The sequence below is a fragment of the Magallana gigas genome, chromosome 1, assembly GCF_963853765.1.
Source record: "Magallana gigas chromosome 1, xbMagGiga1.1, whole genome shotgun sequence".
Taxonomy (NCBI): domain Eukaryota; kingdom Metazoa; phylum Mollusca; class Bivalvia; order Ostreida; family Ostreidae; genus Magallana; species Magallana gigas.
This window is the reverse complement of record NC_088853.1, coordinates 48,957,978-48,972,611: the sequence shown is the minus strand read 5'-3', so window position 1 is coordinate 48,972,611 and position 14,634 is coordinate 48,957,978. Positions and strand designations below refer to the sequence as shown.

The 14,634-nt window shown below is 31.7% G+C and overlaps 1 protein-coding gene across 1 annotated transcript in view; it reads left to right on the top strand.

Moving 5' to 3' along the window:
- Positions 1 to 2,089: 2,089 nt before the first annotated feature.
- The window catches only part of LOC109621166 (multiple epidermal growth factor-like domains protein 11), a 131,982-nt gene continuing 119,437 nt past the window's right edge, over positions 2,090 to 14,634 (top strand). The window contains exons 1-6 of the mRNA XM_066069305.1: positions 2,090 to 2,171; positions 2,898 to 2,955; positions 4,681 to 4,908; positions 5,992 to 6,243; positions 9,709 to 9,846; positions 10,069 to 10,203. Coding sequence (XP_065925377.1) covers positions 2,160 to 2,171; positions 2,898 to 2,955; positions 4,681 to 4,908; positions 5,992 to 6,243; positions 9,709 to 9,846; positions 10,069 to 10,203 — 823 coding nt within the window. The 5' untranslated portion in view covers positions 2,090 to 2,159. The remainder of the gene's footprint in view (positions 2,172 to 2,897; positions 2,956 to 4,680; positions 4,909 to 5,991; positions 6,244 to 9,708; positions 9,847 to 10,068; positions 10,204 to 14,634) is intronic.

Here is a 14,634-nt window from a genome sequence, read left to right as displayed (position 1 = left end):
ACAACTATAAATAGCTTACGTATATTCCTTAACATAAAATGAGATAGAACCACACTAATCCGCAGTTTCAAAATAAAATAAACATACCCAAGCGAAAGCAAAACATCTCAGTTTAATCAAAACCGCTGCTAGAATCCTATGTGTTTCCTTATTAAAAAGTTATTCATCCGGTTCTTGTAAAACCTTCCCAACTTTTATATAGTTTGCACGAAAAACGGCAAATTGCATCAAAACAACACACAACATGGGATTCTAGCAGCACTTTTCAATTTAAGCATTGATCAAACTAACGATATATACGGGGTAGTGTTGTTCTAGTCGGATTTTTATATCGTAAACAACGACAGAGGAAAGCCTGGCCGAGAAAAAAAAGCAAATTTTCATACCTTTTAGAGAATGTTTGATAAAACTAACATCTCCCCCAGTATTCTTATGTTCAATTCTCAATAAATCACTCCACAATACTTTATCAGAGTTCTTAGATTAGTTATATTTTGAATATGTTTACAATGCTTTCCGATCAAATTCACACGACATTCAACTTTTAGTCATGACGTCATCAATGTGTAAATCTACGTAATACAAACTAATTTCTGGAAAAAAATTGTCTTCAGTATTTTTTATTTGTTTTTGATCTACGTTTCGTTGCTTAGATATTTAAATATGTACTTAATAATTAAGATTTGTGATTTTACGGAATTACATGTAACTCAGATTCCATATGCTTCCTTAACACCCCCGCGCATATATGAACGAATTTTATTTTGTTTATTTAAACCTGTTTATGATAACTCCGCAGAAACACAAGCAGAATAAAACGTATCCAACCGTCTCCTGTCAAGCGTTAGTTAATCAACCCCCAACCCCCCCCCCAAATTAAGTTAATACATAAAGGTTTATTGCTAATTCATTCATGATATCAAATATTCACATCTTGTGTATTTGTTTGCGATAACACTGCGATTTTAATTTGTAACGTATAGTACTAAACTGTTCGCAAATGACATATGGTGGGGTGCAAGCAGGCTTTTCATAATAATGCAAAATGGAAATAACTTAAAAATGTCAGTAATATGAATATTAAATATAAAATATTTAATACCACTTATATAAATGTATTTACATTACCACTGTAATAGTGTGTGATAACACTACTAATCTATTTTGTGATATATAGTCCAATACATTTTTCAAAGTATTTCAATATTTAATCGTACAAATGATGAAAATAATAGAAATTAAAATTCATTCTTAACTCTGAATATTATGAGATGATGAAATACAAACGGGCTTTATCAAATCTATCATTACTAGAACCCTTTGGGATTAGGTCACTCCCGTCCGTATTTGATGACCGAGTTATACTTGCAGAATAGTCCCTTCTTCCTTAAATAAGTAATAAAGATTGTATCCCTGACTTTATGAACACGTACTATTCCTTGAATAATCCTTTTTAATCATATTTTATTATTTATAACTGCAGTAAAAGTTCAAATAGAAAACGAAGTTGAAATGTGATTGGACATTATTAAGATGTATACCAAGAAAGTTTATAATTCGTTTTAAGTTAGAACAGTTAACCACAGTCTTTCAAACGACCTAAGTACACGCGTACGTAGATAAAAAAAAAAAGGTAAATGACATAAACATGTGTCATTTGTAATGAAACTACAGCGCCTTATAACTTTTGGGAATATTCAATGTAAAATTTATTTTCAATTTGACCATTGCTTTCAATTTTAGCAAAGAAAAAATAGGCAAATCCAATTGCATTAAACTTCCGTAATTTGATTATTATTACATGTATGAACATTTTGTTTATTATTTTTTAACCAGAAGAAAAGATAGCCTGTTCGTCTTAATATTCATCGTACTTCCAAATTACTTGTTTATGTGAATATCGTGTTCAAATGTCCTTTTTTGTGTCTTTTTGAAGTTTTGAGAGAATATAACCGAATGTAATTTATGGTAATTTAATCTCTAAATAACTGCTTAAATATATATGTACAAAATGACACACCATGCCAGAAATACCCCCTACAAAACACAACTTATGTACAGAAGGAAGACCATGATCACGATATCGATACAGCCTTGTACACGGATATATATGTAAAATATATTCTCTTTTTGAAGAGTTCATTTGGTTGCATAACTTGATGGGAACATTGGTAAGATTCTTTTCTGGTAAAACTTTGATTTAATTCAAAATAAAAACAAATTTCAATCACTGATCAGAATTTCAATTTATATTATGAATCTATTTACGTAGTTTTATTCCTTGTAACTACATTTTACATGTATATAATATAAAACTTTCATACTTAATTACAAGCTAAGCTGATGTCGCTAAGGTATATGTACATGTATGAATTTTAATTATTACAAATTCAACCAAAAATAAAGTTTTATATGATGACTTTAAAAGCGGTATAAATACGATATTCATATCCATTTTAAGCTGGTACACGCGAATTTTTACATTTACCAGTGTCTTTGCCTTTGATAACACTACGTATCGAATTTGTACTATATAACCCATAATACAAATGACGCCAAATTGAGGCGCCAGCGGGGTTTGCTTATTTATATTTATATATTTAATCATACGATGGCTTAAAATTAAATAAATATAAGTAATCAGGAATCATTCTTTGAATATTATTAGGTGATAATTTCGGTCGGGGCGTGATCAAATCTATCATAAAACCCTTTGGGCTTTTTTGGATTTGATTACGCCCCGACCGAAATTATCACCTCATAATACTCAAAGAATGATTCCTCATTCCTTATTTAAACCATACAAAGTCAAGTTACATTTAAGGTGTGTTTTACAATTAATTAGCCTTATGAGATATGAGCTTAATATACTTTATACTTTTTTTTTACGATTTTAGGATAATATGATTTGGCTAGTCATATTCATCAAACATTTTTGGACTGTGCATACATATGGTGAGTAAATGAATTAAAAAGTATTTATTCTTAGTATTCATCTACTAACATATCTACCAATATCCATGCAGTGATACTTAGTTTAAACAATGTTTTTGAGTTTATCCATAGCAGGTAAAAATAATTGACAAAGTTTACAATAAGTTGGGGGAACAAGCCAAAAGGCTCATATTAATCTATCTCTTAGGTAAGAGAAATAAAAGAAATGCAAATTATATTTGCAAAAAAACCCAAGAAAGCTTATATAAAAACCACATGCAAAATTATAATAAAATGGGAACAAAATACAGTTTGATGTTAATTATTGGAGAGTTGTAATTACGTATGCCATTTAACAGTACGCTAATCCTACGCTAATCTACATGTAAAACTAAAGAAAACAGTACAATATGTAATGAATAAATAGTACTACTTTAAAAAATATGTGAATCATCTATATATTGAAATATGCTAAATGGTTTTACATGGTTTACATTTAAAGAAAGGATCATTAAGTAGGAATCAGTAATCTTTTATATAGCAAAATTTCAAATAAATGACACTTTTTAAAACATACAGTTTTTGAATTGCGTGACGTTTCCAACAATAATTTTCAATAAAAAGGATGTCTGTTACTTTTTTTAAAATGGACTGGATCGTTGTCGCCATTTTTATGCGATATTTATTAATCTCCTTGCGAAAAAGAGTTTTCTATAAAAATATCAAAAATGGGTGAAATTTCAAAGTTTAATTATATGATGTGTATCTTTTCCAAAGAATATTATATGGCTAAAAAATATCTAACTTTTTCAAAGTAGATCTGAAGGGTAATTTTTTGAAAGCGTACCTTAGAGTTTTTGGAAAATTGAACGTACCAAGTGCATTCAATCTAGGCTCTTTAATTATAGATCGCATATCTTCTATTGTGAATAATTGTCATTTGACATTGAATGTGCTCCAATTTCAGAACTATTTGGCCCTCATTAAATAAATATCATTTTTTTAGTGAATAACAATGGAAGATCCATTGATCTGAGAATATGAGGAATACGACGAAACACAATGCAAATAGACTTATTTTTTTTAAAATCAGTTGATTAACAGGCACAATCATTTTACAAACACAATTTCAAAACAATGTATTAAATACATTTGAGATACGCTGACTTACTGACACAAAATGAATACCACTAATATTCATATGTAGAGAGAAAACTTGGCATGGTAATCGTAATTTGGAAACATATATAAACTGAAGTATTATTTGATACTGACTAAGTCCGACGTTTAAATTTACATTTAAAAAAGACGGAAGCGCACTGTTTTTAACATGCAAGTGTGTATATGAATACTTTGGGTTTTGTTTAGTATAGTAACTGGCTTGTACAGGGAAATATACACTTTTTTAATATTCACAAGCTTTTATCAGTTTTCGGAAATTGCTACTGCTTGAACAGGAATGTATTTCCTGGTAAAAAAAATTAGCTATTTATAAAAATGTTCTTTTTCAATATTCATTTCCGTATTTCACAAATTTACCGACGATTCATTTCCCATGTTTTATATTTTAAAGAGAAGTGAAAGCTTTCTAGTACAATGAATTGTTTTGAAGATATTGTTATCGACACTTTTCTTACCGCATTTAAAATTATATCTTTTTGGGTGCTTCAAACACGGACCAACAACAACGTGAATTAGTGGATATAAATAACATTTATGATTGTCAAATTTTGACAAATTCTACAGAAAATATAGCTGTGAACAGACCTGCCTGGCAGCGTTATCCCTATCACGGCACACCATGGAACGCAATCTTGGCTGTTGACGGACGCCGGTTAGATTTGTCCGCCAGAGGAGGACAGTGTGCGATATCAGCAAATAGTAGATCAATAGCAGAATGGAGGGTAGATCTGGGAGAAATTCGAAACTTGCATCACGTTTTTATACAATATAGGACGGAAAATGTCGCTTGGGGTATTTATTGATTTTCTTTGAGAGAGTAAAGCCTGTTTACTGTAAATTATATATCTGGTGAGTTTTTATGTTCAACGTATCTTTTTGTTGAGTCAGAATACATGTACTACAGTATGTTGTCATTTGGTTAACTAAAATGTGACTGAAATATAACTTAATGGCATAGTTATGTTATTTAGAGAACTTTTGCAGACCTGCACATTATTAGCTATTTAGGTACAATCAAGGGTGTACGGGAATTTACTCCGGGTTGCATTCCATACACATTGAGGCCGAAGGGTGTTTTGAATACAACCCGGGGTAAATCCACGTATACCCATGATTAGACCTGGATGACGAATTTATTTCCCATGTAAACCAAATAGATTTGTTTCCCATGTCCAATCAAGAAGTTATTACACTTTCAAGATATACCATGTAAGCGTTGATGCATTGTGAAGTCACATTTAATGCATTCTGACGTCACGCTATTTATCTCCAGCTCAAGTCAGGTGAACGGAAATATACATCCGACTTATAGTCAATAAAATGTACCTGTGCTATCTATACAGCAATTATATGATGCTAACAAATGATAGCGAAAAAAATATTGATATTCATAATGTGTAAAAATGCGTTCGTTTATAACCCACGTATTGTAACCATACGATTGAGGGATTTACATAAGTCGATCGTAGTTTGAACAATTAAAATGTCACACTACTTCAGATAGTGTACTATCTTTACTTTGAACAATACAGTTTTACAATTTTTCAAAATGCTGTCATAGAAATGGTTGCATGGTGGTAAGAAAAAATTAATGTGATGAAACCGGTACTCTTTTATAACACTTGTATCATTACATGACAACTGGTTATTATAACATATCTTTTCCCTTGGTAGTTTTTTTGACATAAATAATGATAAAGTAAAAGATCAAAAGACAAAGAAAGTTGTTTTTTTTCAATTCGTGTTTACACGTCCACAAACACTTCTTGAATTCAGGGTCTTGAGTTTGTATTTTTTGAAAGACAACCTTACACAAATATACTAGATATGTAACTATACTACACTAAAAGTAAGTTCTTTGTCATGACCTAACAGATGAAAACAACACCCTTACGAGTAGATTCTTGGGATTTTCAATCTACGTATCGAAAACCACCCACAGAAAGGACTGGAAACTGTGTTTCAAGGACAACAACTATACCAGAGCCACAATACCCAACCCTCTCAGTGTAACATGCCTTATGCACGGGAGATATGTCATATACTACAACAACAGAACTCATCGTCCCTTCCCTGCTGGATATTCCACTTACGCCTTTAACGAACTGTGTGAGGTTGAAGTTTATGGTAAGATTTAAAGAATCACACGGAAAAATACAAAGCAGATTTAGAATTTTTTAAAAGGTGCACCTTAAAGGTTTTTATTGCATAGTTATATGGAGCGTGAACTTTTGGAGAAGTGTCAAAGCTAGTGTTGCATTGTGTGAATCTTTGGAAATTTTTCGAATGAATTCGTTTTTAAGAATAATTGTTAGCTTTTCTTTTACTCTGTAACAGACCCTATTTTACGACATGTTTATTATTATTTTGAAACATGGATTTTGATTTTATTTGAACTTCGTAAAATCATCGTTATACAGTGCTGCTATCCTGAAAGTTGACAAGGATAGGATGCAGGATGCACGATACATGATAGAAATATAAAAGTTATATTCTATCATATCCTACCCTATCCTATCCTATCCTGCATCCTGTAGCCAATCGGATTCGAGTATAAATTTTAGAGTTATTTTGCGAAACGAAAATTGGCTTAACAATGTATTTTCAATGTCAATTAAATACGTTTTACAAGTTAAACTATTTAAAGTAGTCCGAGTATTGCACTACGTCATAATACGGATTTTACAATATTGGTTCGACTTTTACAAAGCGTTTTAGATACCCAGTATTGATTTTGCTCTACATCGCGGTTGTAAACAGTGGCAATAATCAGCAATTAGAACGGTAATAGATGTATTCTATGAGAGATAGAAATTATTAATGTTGAGAAACTCGATTCTGTTAAAGTAAAATGAAAAACGAAGTTTCTGATTAACCAGGATCTCAGGCATGCTTATATCTTCTTTGTTTTGATGCCACCCCCCACCCCCCCGGAAATTTTATTTTTCTTTTACTAAAACTGGTTTAAATTTAGAGGCAGAAGCTGTTTTGAATTTAATCTATCGTCAATTAATTAATGTTTAAATGATATCTAACATTGTTGACAGATCTAGGCTGAAAACTGTGGCAAAATGTGATTTTTACGGATTTTTTCGCCAGGGTCTACTTGGTTTAGAGTTTATAGCGTAAAAAGTAATCCGTCAACATATAATTTTTTTATCAAATCTTTTCTCTAAGATGTCAATCTATAAAATAAACACCATGAATTTAAGTTTGAGTTCATAAAATAGTTAAAAAATTACCAAACGCGATACTAGCATTGCATTTTTTGTATTCTATTTTTATACATCAGGTCCATAAAGCGTACTTACTTACAAACATTTGCGCAAAATTATTGATGAGATTTAGCTTAAATGAATATTTATACTCTATTTTGGATGTTCAGATCTAATTTTCCCAAAATTGGTAATTATTTTTAGGAAAAACGGACGTCTGGCAAATTTCATAATTGTCAATAATTTTCGCAAGCGGGTACACCCGTCTGAGAGGTGATAACAAACAAACTAGCATGTAAACATGCATATTTTCTTTTGTATATGTATTGCTAGAATGTAAATTTATCATTTAAAGCTAAGCTTTTAATGATTGAGCCCATTTAGTGCCGAGTATAGGACTACCTTAAGAATAATTATTTTATCAAGAACGCGGTGCATAACATTGATGCGCGCTAACATGTCGTCGCTACATCTTTGTCAATTCGTACGCAAGTACGGAGTTACTGCGAGAATTCGATGCAACATTTGACAACGTCAGAAATAGACTTCTGTATTAACTTCCGTTAAAGTCTGCAAAGTAATAAAAGCTTGAATTCATAAACGACCAATTCGGCATTTTAAAAAATAAACATGTAAACAAGAAACAGAAACTGCTTCACGTTTCATATAATTTCTTCGATGCCCAATAACTGGGACGCATATTTCTGTCCGATATTAACCTAGATATATCGAATTAATAAATGTTAGCTAGCTATAAATGCTTAAAAATAACTCCGAGTGGTTTAACTATAAACGATATAAACTTCCTAAACGAAATATTTATTTCCAGATCGTGTTTGCATTTATTGCCGAACGAATCACTCGAATAATGATAATTACGCTCAGTTATATGTGATAACAAAATAATTTGATAAAAAAAAATGTGACTAAACAGTTCCTAAATAAGTGCATCGAAGTTATTTATCTGTTTTTTATGCATAAATACAATAAGATAAAAAATCGAATCACTTACCTGTTTGTTTACGTTATTGTGTCTATCCCGCATACGATTTAATTTTACCGTAGCACAGGTAAGTAAGTTATCCCGCTCGAAGAATATTCGGTTTTAAGATTTAATTATTCAATTTGAGTACTACATGAATTGATAAAATCATTTAACTCTTAAATTTCGTTTCATTTAACTTGAATATCTATATTTTGAAGGTATTGGATAGGATAGGATAGGATAGAGCTTATTTGCAGGATCGGAGGCAGGATACAGGATATAGGATAGGATAGGATAGTTTTGTCAACTTTCACGATAGCAGTACTGTATAAAATCATCGTTAACAACCAACCATAAGAGTTTAAGATGGTTGTTGTACTAACCATGAACAGATCTTTGTATAAAGATATAAGCGGTCATTAACTTTCAAAGTTTAAATATGGAAGTTGTCTTTTCTTTATGCCTAAAAATTGTACCTGAAATTTGTAAGAAGATAGAATAGGTAATTCGTTGACAACTTCAATTTCTTTAAAAAACATTTTGATTGTCTAAAATTGTGTATTAAAATCAATGACATATGTTTAAAAATGTTCTGATGAAATGTTCTCGTCCACGTTCATTGTCATACTTTTGAAGTACATGCACAGAGAAAGTATCATTTTATTCCAACTAGGAAATGCTTAAAATTTAGTTCAGATAAAACACACAAAGTTTTAACTCCTTTAAAAAAATCTTAACGTTAACATAATTTATATTATCATGATGTAATAAAAATAATATAATATAATGAAATATAATGAAATATAATATAATATAATATGATATAATTTAATTCTGGTTGTAACGCGGCATTTGATTGGATAGAAAAATTTAGTTAAATTTGTATAACCTGGTTTGCACGTCACAAGACACGTCACAATGCACCAACGTACTAATTCACTTGACGTTACGTTTGAATTTTGAACAGATTTATAACATTTTTTAAAGTAAAACGGACTCAATTTGTACAGCAAATTCCAGAAAATTAAATTATAAGGAATGAACTCAATATCTACCCAAGTTATACTCGTATAACCTGGGTTGGAGCAATTTACGCTTTTTTATAATCCGCTTCGCGGATTATAAAGCGTAAATTGCCCCAACCCAGGTTATACGAGTATAACTTGGGTAGACATTGAGTTCATTTCTTAAATAATATAATAATATAATATAATATAATATAATATAATATAATAATATAATATAATATAATATAATATAATATAATAATTGTACTATTAAGACCAATTATATTTAGGAATCATCAGTTTTTAGTATGAAAATCAAAAAATATTACCATAACCATTAAGTCGGTCTAATAGGTTGAGTTATATGTTTCGGTTTTTTTCCTAGGTTGTCTGAAATTAGGGTATTACGGAGAGAACTGCTCCACACCCTGCCCAGAAAACTGTGAGAATGGAGATTGTGACATTGTGGATGGGACCTGCATTAGCTGTGTTCCGGGATATAAAGGATCTATGTGTAACAAAGGTAAACGCTACATTTTTTTAACTGATAAAGGTTCATGTAAGCCTTCGATGTGTTTATGGCATAGACAAGCCAGCATATGCATAAATATCTTTTTCCTTGTTCAATTTCACTTCAAAACTTCTTATTAATCATCTCGGGAATAATTACAAATATTATAACGATTTCATCACTGTTTGTTTGAAATTGTTTGGATAAAAGCTTTTTTTGCATTGATTTTAACAGCATGTGAAGGCAAATATGGGATGAATTGCAGTAAAGTCTGTGGTGCTTGCTACGAAAAAGAACAATGTGACTACAAAAATGGTACTTGTCCAAGTGGATGTGAGGACGGGTATAACGGGAGACAATGCAAAACTGGTAACAATGAAATAGTACATTTAGGCTTATGTAGAATGAACATACACAGTTGTAGATACAATTCAAATAGACTTCATTATATTCTTACTAAATTTCAAATTATGTTCATCTTTTGTACATTAAGTAAACCGATTTAAAAGCCAAATAGAAAAGCATGCTAATATATGAGTTTTAATGGCTATTAATACTTATGTTTAAAAAATGAATTGAATTGAATGAAACATATTGAATATACACATGCAATGAGGAACATAGATCATGCAATGTAGGCCGGATGGAATGTATGCCTGTATGTAGCTTAGATATGTTGATCCATTTTCTATGATTCTGATGCTTGTTCAACAGAGTGGGTGCTCGCGAGCACTCACCAAAATTTGTGTCACAAGTATAGGGAGTTTTGAAGATCGCTCGCAAGAACCTGTTCGCCTGAATACGCAAAGCGGTCTCCTTTTGCAAAAAAAAAAATTAATACTAAACCTCTCTATTAAACTTTCTTTCCTTATCTAAATTTTACACGACGTGTATTCTTTGTTTTAAATAAGAATTCCAAATATATGAAAGAATTAGAAATTTAAATTTCATAGTAAAATTAAAAAAGAAAAATTGACTTAAGAAAGTTACATGAAATTCTGATTAGCCCATATCTATTTAAAATATACTCACTTAAAGCTATATCACATTAACTTTGAGCATTATTTGATAAATTGTTGCAATCTGACCTTGTAAATAAAATATGATACGATGTGATATTGTCATTTTTTAAGTGATAAAAACTGCATATATTTGTTTCATCACTGCCTCCTTAATGTTCATCCCGTTGGAAACTTTTTTCAATGATTCCAGAAATGATACTTTGAGAAATTGTGTCCGATAAAGCTTGGACTTTTTAGCTCACATGAGTTGAAAGCTCAAGTGAGCTATTCTGATCACATTTTGTCTGTCGTCCGTCTGTCCGTCTGTCCGTAAACTTTAAACATTTTCAACATCCTCTCCAGAACCGCTGGGCCAATATTTACCAAACTAGACACAATGCACCCTTGGGCAAAGGAGATTCAAAGTGAAAATTAAGAACAACACCCTTTTACAAGCACTACTGAATTCAAAATCCACTGATATTCCCAAAAATTGACTGACATTGTCTGACATCTACTGTATATTCACTGTACCCTACTGTAAATCCACTGTACACCCACTGTACAGAGCTACTGTACCACTCTGTATCCCACTGTACCCCACTGTACAGAGCCACTGTACTCCACTGTACTCCACTGGACAGCACAGTACCTACCCACTGACCAGCACTGTACTTCACTGTACACCACTGTACGGGGCACTGACCAGCACTGTACCCCACTGTACACCACTGTACAGGGTACTGACAAACACTGTACACCACTGTAATCCACTGTACCTATGTTTTTATAAGTTATAAATATGTTTGGACAATGAATTTAATATTTACTTTATTTGAGACCAAAATCTGGATTTGTTTTTATTCTTTCCTATTGCTTACAAGAGAAAAAATGGGCTTATATTTCTTTAAGTTCATATATAATTACATGCGCAGTCAGGGAAAAGGCAGGGATATCATCGATTTCTCGGGGAGCTTAGAAAATTGAATTATCTTCTGACCCCCCCCCCCCCCCCCGATTCTCCGATCCGTGCATGTATTAAAAACTCAGAATCCAGTTAATATCATACGAAATATAGAAACTCATCCAATTAAAAGGGGGAAGTATTTATATATATTTCAATATGAATGTTTTAGTAACTAAATATTTAGTTGGGTTTTTTGTTAACAATGAATTTAATTTTATCAATATTATCAAATAAATATTAGTTTACATGTTACATTAAAGTTTTAAAATTCAGAGAATTTAAAACAATGTATTACAATTTATAGAAAAAAATCCACTATATTGCTCAGCATACTGATTTTTTTTCAAAATAGAGAAGATAACCAACTGGTCTGGACTTTAAAATGTCTTTGAAGTTTTACTTCACAGGAAGATCAGTGAGTCAGTGTCTGTGTATAGTATACATACTTTCAGTAGATCAAAAGGTGTGAGTGTCGCAATATTCAATCATGTAAATTGTCAGTCTGACACCTTGTTCAAGATATTATGCAATTACCTTATAGGGGTATATGTGGTCTTGAGAGTATTAAATCCAGTTGAAATATGTATTTTTAAAAATATAACATTAATGAATAAACAAAATTATCTTTATATTCATCATTTTAGACGCGTTTTTTATCATTTAAATAAAGTCGGATACTAAACATGTTAAATATTTATAAATCCTCCCCTCTCCCCCAGCAGTCGCTGATATCAAATAAGTACATTGTATAGTGTTAAATTAAAAATGGAATGTGGTGATAACGAACACTGTTCAAATAATATTTCACTCTGTTACGGTACTTTAAATTATATACTTTTGAATTTTAACACTGTTCGTTATCACCACATGTCATACATCTACATGTACCTTCTTTTGCACGGCTAAGAATGTTGCCATGATATAGTTACATAGTTTTAATAAGAAAAAAATATATCGCCCCCCCCTCTCTCTCTCTCTCTTATGTTGTAACTATTTTCCCAAATGTTTTATGGACCAAGGTCAGGAAGGCATAAACACCCCCTGCATCACAATTTAATTTTACCATCTCTTCAATTATAAGCGACATTTCAATTAATAGGCAAACATATTTATTTTCTCTTTCCGTAATAGGTAAATTGTGTACAGGTCGGATAAATGAGAAAAATATTTTTATTATTCAGTAATTGAAATACGCAATTTATATTTGGATCATGTTGAATGTTTGTGACCTAATAAATTCCACGAAGATGAATGAGCATGCAACCCAAATCATGCGTATAAAATTTTCTTTTTAAAACAAACTTATGAGCTATAAACACTGTATTTACTGGTTATACAGACAATTGGAACTTGTTGCACGAAAACGTCACTCCATTGAGAACGAACTCCATTAGTTGTCATCGTATAATGGCTGCCTTTACATCCAACATTTTAACTGATCGTGTGGGTTTTTTTTACACAATTATATTTGTTAAAATTAACGTCTTAAACAATGTCGATTGCTAAACACAATGTACCGAGTTAAATTGGGGGGGGGGGGGGGGGCAGAATTACATGTAGTTTACCAACTTTTGCTTTACACACTTAGAGAAAATCCGGACGACACGTAATCGCTTCGTGTTGTCTTTAGAACAATAAGATATTCATACAAAGACCAATTCTGACTAATCATTTATATCTTGTGTAATATTTGCATCCTGTGTATAGTGATTAGCAGCGTTCACGACTCCATGCGGGTAGACTTCCAGCCCCGGAGGCTTTCACACCTCTAGAAATTAAGCCCCCCCCCCCTTACCTGAGATTTACCACCCGGTAAAAATGTTCGGCCTTAAAATTGATTTTTCGTTTTTTTATCTTTATTTACTGAAACCAGTATATTGGTATACTGTACTGATATATTGTATCATAGCAAACAAGATAATTTCTCTCTCTCTCTCTCTCTCTCTCTCTCTCTCTCTCTCTCTCTCTCTCTCTCCATGCTAACGTACAAATTTTTTAGTATTTGAATAAAGTACCACCGGTAACATGTATAGTAATGTTGACAGCGGCTAATTGTACATGTTGGCATAACAAATGATTTCTAGTTACGGGATAATGTCCATGGATTCAAATAATTTGAATTGAAGTTCGTTATTGAATGATTGTCATTTAAATTCTTAATGAATGAAAGTCAACGCTAAAAAGTAATTTTTAATATCGACGATGTATTGTCTCCTTCTTTGTGTATGTCTACAGATAAAAATCTTTTGTCTGTCTTGGAACAATGAAAAACTCGGAACAAACAGAAAAAGGCGCAGACTATACACACGACCGGCTGACTGCGTCGAGGTGTGAAAACTGACCACCTGTGTATATGTGTTGTATCGTAGGTATAAATAGATGTAAACGTCGGGGAAATACACTGTTAAAACAAAAATCTGAATTTTCACTTTTGATTAAAAAAACCCATTACGGTTGCCGGGTGCCTTAGGATCATAATCATTTATAATCTGTCTTAAAAGATTTTTTTTATTTACTTACAATTAGGTCTACTTGCATGTAATGCTTACAAAAGTGGGATTTATTATATCTATTTAATAGTTATTCCACACCGAGGTCAAAAATAAACAAAAATGCATTAATTTTATTAACATAATATCCATGCTTAACATGAATCGTTTCGACATAGCACAGTACTGCAAGGGGTATCAATTTGCAAGTGGATGAGGAAAAAAAGGGGGGATGTATTATCTGTACTACATTTTATTTTTCGACTTAAAGTTTGCAGATTTTTTTTTTTGGAACCCGGGAGTTAGTTGGCAGAGATAAACTCGAGACTTTTAAGAAAAATAA